Genomic DNA, 16,268 nt, shown 5'->3' on the forward strand with positions numbered 1-16,268 from the left:
TGACCAGATAGACACAACACAGACAAATCACTAGTTTGAACTTAGCCAAACACGCAACCACAATGTCTCCAGTGTTGAATTATTCTTCACAGTTTTTTGGCATGTTTATTTTGTTGTGTTGTGTATTATTTCATGCTTCATTGAACAAGGACTCTCTTTCCCTTACATAGTCCTGTTTCTAAACAACACACACACACAAACACCCACTAAGACACACAGAACCTCCCCCCAACACTCTCACCCACACACACACACACCAACTGACTCCCCACACACACACAGCCACACACACACACACACACACACACACACACACACACACACACACACACACACACACACACACACCACCACACACACACGTCCTGCAATTTAACACTGGAGTGATATATATGCAGAAGATGAATGTGCAAGTAGAGATACTGGGGTGCAAAGGAGAAGAAAAAAAATAACGGTATGGGGATGCGGTAGTTGGATGGGCTATTTACAGATGGGCTATGTACAGGCGCAGTGATCTGTGAGCTGCTCTGACAGCTGGTGCTTAAAGTTAGAGAGGGAGATATGAGTCTACAGCTTCAGTGATTTTTGGAATATGTTCCAGTCATTGGCAGCAGAGAACTGTAAGGAAAGCTGGCCAAATGAGGAATTGGCTTTGGGGGTGACCAGTGAAATATACCTGCTGGAGCGAGTGCTACAGGTGGGTGCTGCTATGGTGACCAGTGAGCTGAGAAGAGTTACAGATGACCTGGAGCCAGTGGGTCTTGCGACAAATATGAAGCGAGGGCCAGCCGACGAGAGCATACAGGTCGCAGTGGTGGGTAGTATATGGGGCTTCGGTGACAAAACGGATGGCACTGTGATAGACTGCATCCAATTTGCTGAGTAGAGTGTTGAAGGCTATTTTGTAAATGACATTGCCGAAGTCAAGGATCGGTAGGATAGTCAATTTTACGAGGGTATGTTTGGCAGCATGAGTGAAGGATGCTTTGTTGCGAAATAGGAAGCCAATTCTAGATTTAATTTTGGATTGGAGATGATTAATGTGAGTCTGGAAGGAGAGTTTACAATCTAACCAGACACCTAGGTATTTGGAGTTGTCCACATATTCTAAATCAGAACCGTCCAGAGTAGAGATGCTGGATGGGCGGGCAGGTGCGGGCAGCGATCGGTTGAAGAGCATGTATATAGTTTTACTTGCATTTAAGAGCAGTTGGAGGCCACGGAAGGAGAGTTGTAATGGCACTGAAGCTCGTCTGGAGGTTAGTTAACACAGTGTCCAAAGAAGGGCCACATGTATACAGAATGGTGTCGTCTGCGTGGAGGTGGATCAGAGAATCACTCGCAGCAAGTGCGACATCATTGATGTATACAGAGAAAAGAGTCGGCCCGAGAATTGAACGTGGTGCCCCAATAGAGACAGCCAGAGGTCCGGACAACAGGCCCTCCGATTTGACGCACTGAACTCTGTCTGTGAAGTAGTTGGTGAACCTGGTGAGGCAGTCCTTTGAGAAACCAAGGCAGTTGAGTCTGACGATAAGAATGTGGGGATTGACAGAGTCAAAAGCCTTGGCCAGGTCGATGAATGCAGCTGCACAGTATTGTCTCTTATCGATGGTGGTTATGATATCGTTTAGGACCTTGAGCATGGCTGAGGTGCACCCATGTCCAGCTCGGAAACCAGATTGCATAGTGGAGAAGGTATGGTGGGATTAGAAATGGTCGGTGATCTGTTTGTTAACTTGGCTTTTGAAGACCTTAGAAAGGCAGGGTAGGATAGATATAGGTCTGTAACAGTTTGGGTCTAGAGTGTCTCCCCTTTGAAGCGGGGGATTACCGCGGCAGCTTTCCAATCTTTGGGGATCTCAGACGATACAAAAGAGAGGTTGAACAGGCTAGTGATAGGGGTTACAACAATTTCGGCAGATCATTTTAAAAAGAGAGTGTCCAGAATGTCTAGCCTGGCTGATTTGTAGGGGTCCAGATGTTGCATCTCTTTCAGAACATCGGCTATATGGATTTGGGTGAATGAGAAATGGGAGAAGCTTGGGCAAGTTGCTGTGGGGGGTGCAGGGCTGTCGACCGGGGTAGGGGTAGCCAGGTGGAAAGCATGGCCAGGCATAGAAAAATGTATCGTTGGTGACAGTGTTTCCTAGCCTCAGTGCAGTGGGAAGCTGGGTGGAGGTGCTCTTATTCCCCATAAACTTTACAGTGTCCCAGAACGTTTTGGAATTTGTGCTACAGGATGCAAATTTCTGTTTGAAAAAGCTAGCCTTTGCTTTCCTAACTGCCTGTGGATATTGGTTCCTAACTTCCCTAAAAATGTGCATATCGTGGGTGCTATTTATTGCTAATGCAGTACGCCACAGGATGTTTTTGTGCTGGTCAAGGGCAGTCAGGTCTGGAGTGAACCAAGGGCTATATCTGTTCCTGGTTCTTCATTTTTTGAATGGTGCATGCTTATTTATGATGGTGATGAAAGCACTTTTAAAGAATAACCCGGCATCCTCTACTGATGGAATGAGGTCAATATCCTTCCAGGATACCCGGGCCAGATCAATTAGAAAGGCCTGCTTGCTGAATTGTTTTAGGGAGTGTTTGACAGTGATGAGGGGTGGTCGCTTGATCGCAGACCCATTACGGACGCAGGCAATGAGGCAGTGATCTCTGAGATCCTGGTTGAAGACAGCAGAGGTGTATTAGGAGGGCAGGTTGGTGAGGATGATATCTATGAGGGTGCCCGTGTTTACTGATTTGGGGTTGTACCTGGTAGGTTCATTGATCATTTGTGTGAGATTGAGGGCATCTAGTCTAGACTGTAGGACGGCCGGGGTGTTAAGCATGTCCCAGTTTAAGTCACCTAACGGTACGAACTCTGAAGATAGATTGGGGGCAATCAATTCACATATAGTGTCCAGGGCACAGCTGGGGGTAGAAGGTGGTCAATAGCAAGCGGCAACAGTGAGAAACTTGTTTCTGGAAAGGTGGATTTTTAAAAGTAGAAGCTGAAATTGTTTGGGAACAGACCTGGATAGTATGACAGAACTCTGCAGGCTTACTCTGCAGTAGATTGCAACTCCACCCCCTTTGGCAGTTCTGTCTTGTCGGAAAATGTTATAGATAGGGATGGATATTTCAGGGTTTTTGGTGGCCTTCCTAAGCCAGGATTCAGACACTGCTAGGACATCCAGATTGGCAGAGTGTGCTAAATCAGTGAATTAAACAAACTTAGGGAGGAGGCTTTTAATGTTAACATGCATGAAACCAAGGCTTTTACAGTTACAGAAGACAACAAATGAGAGCACCTGGGGAATGGGAGTGGAGCTAGGCACTGCAGGGCCTGGATTAACCTCTACATCACCAGAGGAACAGAGGAGGAGTAGGATAAGGGTACGGTTAAAGGCTATAAGAACGGGTCATCTAGTGCGTTCTTAACAGAGAGTAAAAGGAGCAGGTTTCTGGGCACGGAAGAATACATTCAAGGCATAATGTACAGACAAGGGTATGGTAGGATGTGAATACAGTGGAGGTAAATCTAGGCATTGAGTGACAATGAGAAAGGTATTATCTCTAGAGGCACCATTTGAACCAGGTGAGGTCACCGCATCTGTGGGAGGTGGAACAAAAGGGTTAGCTAAGGCATATTGAGCAGGGCTGGAGCCTCTACAGTGAAATTAGACAATAATCACTAACCAAAATAGCAATGGACAAGGCATATTGACATTAGGGAGAGGCATGGGTAGCCGAGTGATCATGGGGTCTAGTGAGTAGCTAAGCGGGCTGGAGACAGCTTGAGGGCCGGGCTAGCAGGCTAGCAGAAGGGCCTTAGGGGGACGTTGCGATGGAAGAGTCAGTTGTAGCCCCCTCGGGAGGTTACGTCGGCAGAAGAATCGTGATGGATCGGCAGGGCTCCGTATAGTAAAAGGGTACAGGCCAATTGGCAAAAATAGGTATTGTAGTGACTAGCTGACTACTAGCTAGTAGCTAGTTAGCTAGCTAGCTGCTTTTGGGGGTTCCAATTCTAAAGTAAAGAAAATAGGAGAACTGTACCACATTGGGTGAGGCGGGATGCAGGAGAGTATGTTGGAGTTGAGGTTTAAAAAGTATTGAAAAAATATATAAGAATTATACACACCCAGACACCAACACACACACTCACACACACCAGTGGTCTCCCCTACAGCAGTCTGTCTGGAGGTCATGGTAGTGTATCACAGTGATACCAGCTGTGGGGTGATTGGCCTTGGCCTCCTCCTTGGCCTCAACACTGCAACAGAGACAGCAACACATGTTCACTTGGCAGATTCTCTCATCTACACAGACTCACATGGCCTAGTGATGGTCTCTGAGCTTGCTCCACAATATGGGGAGATTAGCTACAACAAGCTACACAGAAACGCTGGGTAAAGTAGCACAGGAGTGCAATGACGAAGCATATAATGACGATATGTTTTGTGCGTGCATGTCAGGCTTTCCGTTAGCCGGCAAATGCAGGCTTTAATAAATACAAAAATATCAGTAAAAAAACTGTTGCCGGCCAAACTGACATTGATTTTTTTAAATCCATTGCAAAATAATGCTTTTTATTAATTGATGTAAATACCAGTCAATGTAAATACATCATGTTTATCGGTCTATAACTTAATTTCATCATTTAGTATAATTAAATTGGCCTGTGTGTATTTTCGTTTTTCATTATATATCTTATTTATCCAACCCAATCACAGCATACAGAGCTGGGTGCTGCTGGAGTAAAACATGTGCTTTCTTCAGCCCATTCATTGCACAACAATTCTAAATTCAATAATGTGTTAAAACCAGTTTTGGTGCATGATTAAAAAGAGCTGCTCTTTTAATTTCTCAACTGGTAATTGAATAGTGCCTCCCATTCACCATTAAAGTACAGGCAATAAGCTATCAGCCACCACTTTACAATGTGAGCTGGTGGCAGTATGTATTTTGAAAAAATACTTAATTCTTTGAAACCTGAATATTATATTTCATATTATGAGGCATGTCTTTTAAAAAGACTTCATAGGTGGCGCCTGAGTTTCAAGTTTGGGGAAGCTTACAATTTATCCTACAATTTCTACTGTTCTGCATACCACTTATGATTTTCATGTGCGCATTTTGTGGAACAGTTTCATTTCAATAATACGTTTTAATTTCTCTAAAGCATTGTCCTGTTAATCATACATGTTTTTATTAAAATTATATAAAGCTAAAAGTCAACTAATGCGAGATCACCAGCCTCTGCCTATGCCCTTCCCAAAAAGGGTATAGGCCTCAAGACACATTATCTTCAGACATATTTTAGATGATTTTCACTGACAGCCGCAACTCAATAATCAACTAGGCCTACTGCCAAGCTCGCTGCCCAAATTGCGGGCTTCCCAAAAAGGCATAGGCCTAAGAGTTATTTTTTCAAAGAGGTAATCCTCAATTCCTCTGTGGCTAAGTCATGCTTTCTAGTGGAGTATTTTGAATGCTTTTATTTATTTCTGTATAAACAGGGTTATATGATTTTGGCAAATGTATTTCCATTCATCTCCTGTTCTATTGGTTTTCATATCAACGTTCAATTTGTTGTGCAGAAGCCAAAGGCACAATCCTAGTCATATTAGTAACCCATCCTCGTTGTTGCATGTTTAGATTCCCCCTCTTTCTAAGTTTCTAAAAGAGATTTTAATCTCTGTCACATATGGAATTGCTACCAGGTGCGCTGTTTAGACTGGTGTTTTCCCAGGGTCGCTGTTTAGACTGGTGTTTTCCCAGGGTCGCTGTTTAGACTGGTGTTTTCCCAGGTGCGCTGTTTAGAATGGTGTTTTCCCAGGTGCGCTGATTAGAATGGTGTTTTCCCAGGTGCGCTGTTTAGAATGGTATTTTCCCAGGTGCGCTGTTTAGACTGGTGTTTTCCCAGGTGTGCTGTTTCAACTGGTATTTTCTCGCAAATAGCTTTTTGGCAAATGTTTGTAAATTAAAATGTATTGGCTGCTTCATTACACAAGCTGCGTGTTCTGACCCATATGCACCCAATGCATTTCTCAAATGACCGGTAAATTAAAATGTTCCCTGTCACGTTGTCCGTGTGTGTGTGTGTGTGTGTGTGTGTGTGTGTGTGTGTGTGTGCAGGTGTAAGCCAGGCTCCTTCAACCTGCAAGAGAACAATCCAGCTGGATGTACGCCCTGTTTCTGCTTCAGACACTCATTGGCCTGCAGATCGTCCAATCACCATGCAGCTGTCAACATCACATCGGACTTTCTTGAAGGTATTCAGCCAATCATATATATTTTCAGCCAATCATGATTATCTTGAAAGTACTGCATTCAGCTAATAACTAGCTAATGACTTTCATAAGTTATCAGCTAATTATGAAGTCCTTATATTGTGGTTATCATCCTGAGTCATTCTGCCATGTTCCTCCTCCTCCCCCCTCCCTCCCTGCAGACACAGATGGCTGGTCAGGACAGTTTTCCGGGGGACAGGAGTATCCTCTGCTGTGGAAAGAAGGGGGTGTCTACTTGCTACCACTCAGTGAGGATGATCTCGGCTTCTACAGAGCTCCAGGTGAGAGAGACAGAGCTGACACACACACACATACATACACAAAGAGAGCTGATGTCACGTTTAAGGTGAGATATGAGTAGGACCTGGAGTTTTCCCAAACATAAAACCTGGCCAGGTCTAGACCATTGATTTATAGGAGATCTGGACCCTGGAGTTTATAGGAGAAGATATAGGCCTTAGAGTTTATAGGAGAAGATCTGGACCATGGAGTTTATAGGAGATAATCTGGTCTTTAGAAGTAAAGAGGAAGATCTTGACCTAAAGATATAGGAGAAGATCTGGGCCCTCGAGTTATATTAGGAGAATATCTGGACCATAGAGTTATAGGATAAGATCTGGTCCATAGAGTTATAGTAGAATATCTGGACCTAGAGTTATAGGAGAAGATCTGGGCCCTAGAGTTATAGGAGAAGATCTGAGCCCTAGAGTTATAGGAGAAGATCTGAGCCCTAGAGTTATAGTAGAAGATCTGAGCCCTAGAGTTCATTAGAAAATAAAGAAAGAAAGATACTTTGTCAGTTGTACAACTGAATGTATTCAACTGAAATGTGTCTTCCGCATTTTATCCAACACCTCTGAATCAGAGAGGTACAGGGGGCTGCCTTAATCGACATCCACATCATCGGTTCCCTGGGAACAGTGGGTAAACTGCCTTGCTCAGGGGCAGAACGACAGATTTTTACCGTGTCAGCTCGAGGATTTGTTCCGGCATCCTTTTGGTTACCTGCCCAATGCTCCTACCTGCCAGGCTACCTTACAGCCCAGATGGAGAAGATCTGGGCTCTAGTTTATAGGATAGTATCTGGGCCCTAGAGTTATAGGAGAAGATCTGGGGCCTAGTTTATAGGATAATATTTGAGCCCTAGAGTTATAGCAGAAGATCTGGGCCCTAGAGTTATAGGAGAAGATCTGGGCTCTAGTTTATAGGATAATATCTGGGCCATAGAGTTATGGGAGCAGAACTGGGCCCTAGTTTACAGAATAATATCTGGGCCCTAGAGTTATAGGAGAAGATCTGGGCCCTAGAGTGATAAGAGAATTGTATGCACTTCCAGGATGAGGAAAGATTACACAAAGACAGTTTGTGCTTGGAGAGAGCTCAGACACCCGCTGGTCTTTTAACATGTAAATATGTAAATCATATTACCGTCTGCCACCTTTAATACCCTTGGCTTGTTGCTCGAGATCATTCCTTTGTTCGATTAAACAATAACTCATAACGTTAGCCATAAGGTCATAAAGCACATGCTGCAACACCATTTTGTCACAGCAGACTCTTAACACGACCATTAGGAGAGAGGAGTTATAGCTGGCTCTGCTACAGGCTCTCCCTATGACTGTGTCCCAAATTACACCTTATTCCCTACATAGTACACTACAGTACCCTATAGACCCTGGTCAAAAGTAATGCACTTAATAGGGAATATGGTGCTATTTGGGACTCAGCCTATATATCAGTAGGAGAGACTAGGCCTGATGGAATTGGATGTCTTGGCCATAGCTGGAAGAATAACAAAGGGGAAATCGGCCTGGCTCAGCTCAGTCTGGCTACTCAGTGCACCAAGGACCCAGCCCAGCGAAGCAGCAGCCAACAGGGAGAGGGATAGAGAGAACCAGAAACAGCAGAAATCCCATTAACTACCAAAACATCCTGATGGTTTCATGTTCAAGCTCTCTGATCACACTAAACAAGTTCATTCAGACAGGCATCTGTCTATTTATGTGTGAAAAGCCTGAGATCACAGAAGACGCCTCGGAGGGAAGATGCTTTGGTTCACTTGGTCCGGAGATATTTTTAGAGTTTCTTATATGTCGTTAAGTCGACTTGGATATATTTAGTTTGTTTGTTTATTTATTGTTTGGTTTAGTTCTCTGTTTTCTTGAAGCTCGTCCATCACTCCAGTGCCTCTGCAGGCCACCACACAGTGATTTGTGGTCAGACTCGCCGGGAGCTGCCTTGTGGCCATCCCCTTATCTCGCCGGAACAGAGCTTGTTGGTGTTGTTTTGTCAAGTAGTAAAATACGGAGATCTATTGCCACACTGCTTTAATGATAAATACATTCTCTCTCTCTCTCTCTCTCTCTCTCTCTCTCTCTCTCTCTCTCTCTCTCTCTCTCTCTCTCTCTCTCTCTCTCTCTCTCTCTCTCTCTCTCTCTCTCTCTCTCTCTCTCTACTTCATTTGCTGTAATCCTCCTGCAGCCTTTCTCACTAAAGTGTCGGATAATTCTGAGTGACAATGCACCGCTACCACACAACACGCAGAGGGAAAGCAATTTCTTATTAATCTATTTGTCACCTATTTCAGTGTGTCTCGGGATACGTCTGTCGCTTAAATGTCTAGAATCAGATCAGTTGGCTTCTCAGTGTAATGAAAACAGATAGAAGTGTTGGGGATCAACGTGTTTCTTCCCGACTTCCAGAAATACCGGCGAAACTGCAGGCGAAACTGCAGTGCCAAAGAACACAATCCCGACACACAATGGAGGAGCCCAGATCACAGAGCAATATCCAGGGAAGTTCAGCTGGAGTCTTTCAAAGAGAGAGAGAAGGCTGAGAGGGACTTAGAGGAAAAAGTCAGAGAGGTAGACAGAAAGAGGCAGTGAATGAGATAGTGAAAGAGAAAGTGAGAGAGAGCGAGCGAGAGAGAGAGAGTGCGAGAGCGAGAGAGAGAAAGAGAGTTTGTGAATACATGGTCGTCTATCCAATTCATTTACCACCACACTTGTCCTCATCCTCTTGGCAAAGAAAAGATTGCTGCAAGCTGACACATAATAGAAAGGTCACGTTCCTATGACGACAGAGCACTTGTCAACAGATTCTATCATGGATTCCAAGCCAACACCACTTTCTTCAACAGCCTTGCTAATCCAGCCTCACTGACATAGCTTCCATTTTTAACTGCTGGACATTCACTGAAGCAATGCAGGTTATGTGCTACTCCTCTCCAATCCTCCAAGCTCAAGGGTCCAACAGGCCCTGATCCAGAACCAGCCACCTGTGCCTAGGTGCCTGACATGGTCATGCTCCCTATCTACACCAGGCCATACTGCTAACCCAGAAAACCAAGAGGGACATGTCCCCAAGAGAGGTATATTTCAGAATGTCAAGAGAGGGACATGCAGTTCTATCCTTTATATGTCTGGCCTCAATGGGGCCAGGGAACATGTGGCTGGTGCAGGAGAGCAGGCTATGACATTCACTTCAGGAGCCAACGAATCAGATCCCATATGTGTTCAATCTCTATCTCGATCCTTTCGAGGGCTATCCTCGAGTGGGCACCAGTCAAAGGATTATGTGACTGGTTTTACACTGTATAACATAACCAAAGGATCACTTGTGGGTCTCATCTCCATCCTTCATTCCTATAGGGCTCGCCGAGAAGGGGCACCAGTCTAGGAAGAATGAAATGTGATTGAATAGTAAGTAATCTTTCAGCTCATGAGCCTGAGATTCCCTGGGGGAATCAAACCAGGTGGTGAGTTCAGATCCAACCCAGCTCTCTGCCATCGGGAGAGATGTTGGGGGGGGTTGAAGGGAGAGATGGTCATTAAGAGCTTCACTCGACATGAACGCCACCACAGAGTCTGCCATCACCTCAGCTTGGCAGGTTCTCACCTAAATAGGCTGGACACGGAGAGAGGGAGAGAAAGGGGATAAGGAGAGAGAAATGGATATGGGGGGAGAAGGGAGAGAGGGAACATACCGGCAGGAGAGAAATGGAGAGGGGAAAAGGAGAGAGGGAGCATACCGGCAGGAGAGAAATGGAGAGGGGAAAAGGAGAGAAAGAGACAGGAAAGAGAGGAGGGTAAGCACAAAAGGAGAGAGTGGGAGAAGTTTCAGTATACATCCTCTGCAGTAATGTTCCTGCCAAGATTCCTGGACAGGCTGCCTCTGCGCTGGACGTGAGCCCTAGAACGTTCAGGACAAACCACCACCATGATCTCTGATTGGATGTGAGCCCCAGAACGTTCAGGACAAACCTTCACCCATCAAAAAGAGAAACGTCCCTTTTTCAGAACCCTGTCTTTCAAAGATAATTCGTAAAAATACAAATAACTTCACAGATCTTCATTGTAAAGGGTTTAAACACTGTTTCCCATGCTTGTTCAATGAACCATAAACAATTAATGAACATGCACCTGTGGAACGGTCGTTAAGACACTAACAGCTTACAGACAGTAGGCAATTAAGTTAAAAATTATGAAAACTTAGCCTTTCTCCTGACTTTGAAAAACACCAAAAGAAAGATGCCCAGGGTCCCTGCTCATCTGTGTGAACGTGCCTTAGGCATGCTGCAAGGAGGCATGAGGACTGCAGATGTGGCCAGGGCAATAAATTGCAATGTCCATACTGTGAGACGCCTAAGACAGTGCTACCGGGAGACAGGACGGACAACTGATCATCTTCGCCGTGGCAGACCACTTGTAACAACACCTGCACAGGATCGGTACATCCGAACATCACACCTCTGGGACAGGTACAGGATGGCAACAACAACTGCCAGGGTTACACCAGGAATGCAACAACAACTGCCAGGGTTACACCAGGAATGCACAAACTCCATCCATCAGTGCTCAAACTGTCCGCAATAGGCTGAGAGAGGCCGGACTGGGCTGTTGTAAGGCAGACCAGACAGAACTGGCAAAAAGTGCTCTTCACTGACGAGTCGCAGTTTTATGTCACCAGGGGTGATGGTCAGATTCGCGTTTATCGTCGAAGGAATGAACGTTACAACGAGGCCTGTACTCTGGAGCGGGATCGATTTGGAGGTGGAGGGTCTGTCATGGTCTGGGACAGTGTGTCACAGCATCATCGGACTGAGCTTGTTGTCATTGCAGGCAATCTCAACGCTGGGCGTTACAGGGAAGACATGTGGTAACCTTCCTGCAGGCTCATCCTGACATGACTCTCCAGCATGCCAATGTCACCAGCCATACTGCTCGTAATGTGCTTGATTTCCTGCAAGACAGGAATCTCAGTATTCTGCCATGGCCAGCGAAGAGCCCGGATCTCACGTCTGGGACCTGTTGGATCGGAGGGTGAGGGCTAGGGCCATTCCCCCCAGAAATGTCTGGGAACTTACAGGTGCCTTGGTGGAAGAGTGGGGTAACATCTCACAGCAAGAACTGGCAAATCTGGTGCAGTCCCTGAGGAGGAGATGCACTGCAGTAGTTAATGCAGATGGTGGCCACACCAGATACTGACTGTTACTTTGATTTTGACCTCCCCTTTGTTCAGGGACACATAATTCCATTTCTGTTAGTCACATCTCTGTGGAACTTGTTCAGTTTATGTCTCAGTTGTTGAATCTTGTTATGTTCATACAAATATTTACTCATGTTAAGTTTGCTGAAAATAAATGCAGTTGACAGTGAGAGGACGTTTATTTATTTCTGAGTTTAGAATGTTCAAGATAATCTAACTCGATGACCCCCCTTAACATCACTGGCACACTCTCATTAGCTGTACATTACCATATCAGACTCCATTACACCCACAAAGTAGATTATGTTTTTTGGGGTGTTTTTAGAGAAGAAAACATTGCCATATTGGCAAATTGTGTGTGTGTGTGTGTGTGTGTGTGTGTGTGTATAGTGTTTAGAGTAGGTCACCAGACTCGCGGACACTCTCTCTCTCTTTCTCTCTCTGCTGGGTAAAGTTAAAGCTTGTCTGTTCACGTATTGCTTTCATGCCCATTGCACGGCCGTCAATGTCAGTTAGAGGCCTCCATGGGACTTAAAGTTGTTTGTGTGAGACGGCGGCTATCTAGTTGAAATAGAGTTGATTAATTAGTTTGGAGAGAGTCTAAACCCTTGATTGATCGCAGGACTCCTCCACCGTTCATCAAATGTCACTGGGACGTCAGGCATCTTGGCAGAGAATTTGTCTGTCCCTGGAAGGGGGTCAGTGGAGTTCAGGTTGAGCACATCACTTAATAACAGACACACACAGATTGAAAAGGCACATTCAAAACACACACACAGACACACAGACGGACATACACACACACACACACACACACATAAAACAACACACCCACACTCACTGCGTGCACATTGAGTGGAAGCAGAAAACAATGTTGTTCTGACTCAGAACTGGCTGGTAGTGCTCTGTTATCTCTTGTCTGTTTCTCTCCTGTGACAAACTCATTAATAGTGATCCATGTTAATGGTACAATGGCATATGTGACTCAGGAAGTGCCTATGTCGCGCGTCACTAGTTCACAGGAGAGCCATTTGAACCTAAACTTTTTTATGTTTGGGCAGAATTGCCCTCTGGAACATGTGAACTTTCATGTACATTAATAACAAATGTGTATGCCATCTGTAAATACAAATAAAATTGTTAAATTACTAGTTGGTTTAGCCACAGAAAAGGATTGCAACCTTCCCGCTAGCCATGATAGTCTGAGATTATTTTTTATTTCTTATTTAACTAGGCAAGTCAGTTAAGAAAAAAATCTTATTTTCAATGATGGCCTAGGATCAGTGGGTTAACTGTCTTGTGCAGGGGCAGAACAACAGATTTTTACCTTGTCAGCTTGGGAATTCAATCTGGCAACCTTTTGATTACTAGTCCAACGTTCTAACCACTAGGCTGTCCAGCCGAATGAGTGGGCTGGACATGCCGAGAGGTGAGTTTGAATTGGTCTTCCATGTAGCACGCTTCTGTCTATAACATCAGCTGGTCAGTATGCAGTTCTACTACGTGATATCTTTTTTCACGTAGTAGAACTGCATAAGTGCTGTTCTCCACTTTCTGGAAGACAAAGTTTTGAAATCAGTGGAATTAGAGTATGATAGCTAGATGGAGTATGACAGGAGATCGAGAAAATTCTTGCGTTTGTTTGCAAAAATGCAGATGGAGTCGAAAAGAGAACACACAGAAGGCTGTTGTATAAAACATCTACCAACTAAGGGCAACCATGGCATCCATGACAGAGAGGGAGAAGCGTCTAGTCTAGTCTAGTTAGCTTAATTTTCAGATATTACACGTTTCTACTTCTGTCAGAAAGTCATTTTAAGTTAGTGTACTATTAGCTAGCTAACGTGAATAGGTGTTCCAAAACATTCAAAGGCAATTTTCTCAAAAGTGAGGTTACAAGTTTATCAACTTCCAAAGTATAATTACTTTCCTGTTGTTCCTCAACTGTAGTGTATGAAATACCCTTTTCTAGTTCTGAGTCTCTGCTTTGGCCAATGTAAAAATAAAAAATAAACACGATTTCAAATGTTCCTACATAAGACTAAATCGAGCTGGTCGGTCACATATTTTGGCTACTTTTCCCCAGTTGGTGTACCATTAGAGCTAGCCAAAAGTTGTCTAACATTAGCTAGCTAGCTAGCTCACCAACTTTAGCTATCATTTTTGCCTCAATCACACTACACCTGAATCAAACAATGAGACCAGAGGCCAAATGATTGAAGATTGATATTCTTGTGTTTTTTGACAGAGCATTGAGAGTTTTTCTTTGTCAGTCTAGCAATGTAACATTATTGATCTGTCACTTTCCAGAGCTAATTCCTTACTTTTCACACTGCCACAGTATAAACATCTCTACAGGCTACACTGTCATGGTGCACAGTCAGTACATAACACTATGATCATCATGGCTTAGCAGGCTCAGATGGTGACAGGTGTCCCAGCAGAGCCAGAAAGCCAGGGAAGACAAGTGTACGGAGTTCAGGTGAATTTTGCAGTATATTAATACAATCAGTGAATGGATACAAAGTTCCATCTTGAGTTGATGGGTAGGCAACTGGGAATAATGGTAATTTCAATTATTTGAACCATTGATTCTATTCTTGGATAATATAATGTATAAATGTACACCAAGGTCATTCTTTGTCATGCCTCATCTGAGCAGGATTATATGTTGACTGTGGTCTCAGCAGGGTCAGGCCACCAGGGAAGACCAGTCTGTGACAGCGCTGAGGTGAACTTTTGCAAATACTTTATTCTCTCTAAGCAGCAAACACTGGACAAGCCAGAAGCTTCAAATATTAAACTATTTTAAGGTAGTCTGACAAACCTCTGAAGTTGATTTCCAAACTGTAACAAAACGATTGGTAGAAGCTTTTCCCAACAAAACATAACATGTCAAATAAAAACATGAGGAAGACCTGGGAGACACTATTGATGATGATGAATCTATACAGATATGTTTAAATGCCCAGTCATGTTCATATCATCTCAGACATACATTTCTGCAGTTTAAGACCATCCACAGAACATACTATATTCCAGTGAAACTGAATATTATGCACTCAGAAATGTAAGTCCTCTGATGAAGGTGGAAAGCACAAAAGGGGAAATATTTGCATATGCTATGATCTTGTGAAGGCTAGCTGAAATCTGGCAAATAGTATGTTTTTTTTTATCTCAGCATGACTACAGATTCTCCCTTCTTCCTGTTTATGTTTGCTTTGAAATGTTGATACTGGAGACTGTTGTCAGAAGAACCTGTTTAATCTAGCATTTATAGATGCTAAGAAATGCATTGACATTAATTGGTAAGTTGGTTATCCTCCCACATGTCACAATGGATGGCAGAAAGGTCAAGTTATGTATCACTAGATTTGAATTATTATAAGATTAAGAGTATACAGTGCAACTTTCATAAGGTCTGCGTGCCTAATATGGAATACTGCATGACAAAAGGGATCTGTATTGAAAACATTAGTTGTTTTTAGTCGAGCAGTTACAAATAGATTTTTTTTCATGGCACATGGACACCTGTGTGATTTGTGCCTGTCTCAGTGGACTAATCCATTGAGGAAGCCGCGGGGATGCCACAGTCCAAGAAAATAAGGATTGTGGCTCAGATGCACAAGGCACGTCTCTCTGCCACCATTTCGTGGGTTTTCATTGTTTCATAACTTCATTTTGTGCATTGTTTGCTGTGTCTATCAATTCCCCATTACATATATCACCAGTCGTATCCTGCCACATTCCCATAATTTATCATCTGCAAAGTTTGTTTAGGTACAGTCATTTCTGTTAATGCATTCAAGATATTGTTATTACTGTCTTTTACCGTTGTCATTGTCGGAATGTGTTTTGCAGAACCCACAACCTATGCTACAATTGTGAGAAACACATTTTTCTTTATTTCATTACATTTATGAGTTTTGTCAATTTATTAATGTCAATCAATTTATTAATGTCAATCTTTTGTTTGACACCAATGTCAATGTTCGTGCTCCTGTCAATGTTGAGTAAGGACGTCCACCTGATTACGCATACTGTGTAGAAGTACTGTAGGACTAGTCTACCTGGCTGTTCGCAAATGTAGGCCTATAAATGTGCCCATTTGGGAATGTCTGATAGTATCTCTGAATGTCTTAACTTATTCAGGATTGTTGGGTTCCCTGCGGGATGGTTCAGCTAACGTAGGCTAATGCGATTAGCATGAGGTTGAAATTAACAAGAACATTTCCCAGGACATAGACATATCTGATATTGGCAAAAAGCTTGTTAATCTAACTGATCTGTCCGATTTACAGTAGCTATTACAGTGGAAGAATACCATGCTATTCTTTGAGGAGAGTGCACAATTTTGAACATGAAAAGTTATTAATAAACAAATCAGGCACATTTGGGCAGTCTTAAAACAACATTTTGAACAGAAATGCAATGGTTCATTGGATCAGACTAAACCTTTGCACATACACTGCTGCCATCTAGTGGCCAATATCTAAA

General features: G+C 43.6%; 1 protein-coding gene across 1 annotated transcript in view; it reads left to right on the top strand.

Moving 5' to 3' along the window:
- LOC112219921 (laminin subunit gamma-3) overlaps positions 1 to 16,268 on the top strand; it is a 207,226-nt gene that overhangs the window by 71,070 nt on the left and 119,888 nt on the right. Inside the window, exons 8-9 of the mRNA XM_042302494.1 lie at positions 6,130 to 6,266; positions 6,446 to 6,565. Of these exons, the coding sequence (XP_042158428.1) occupies positions 6,130 to 6,266; positions 6,446 to 6,565 (257 nt within the window). The remainder of the gene's footprint in view (positions 1 to 6,129; positions 6,267 to 6,445; positions 6,566 to 16,268) is intronic.

Source organism: Oncorhynchus tshawytscha, linkage group LG20 (assembly GCF_018296145.1).
Source record: "Oncorhynchus tshawytscha isolate Ot180627B linkage group LG20, Otsh_v2.0, whole genome shotgun sequence".
Taxonomy (NCBI): domain Eukaryota; kingdom Metazoa; phylum Chordata; class Actinopteri; order Salmoniformes; family Salmonidae; genus Oncorhynchus; species Oncorhynchus tshawytscha.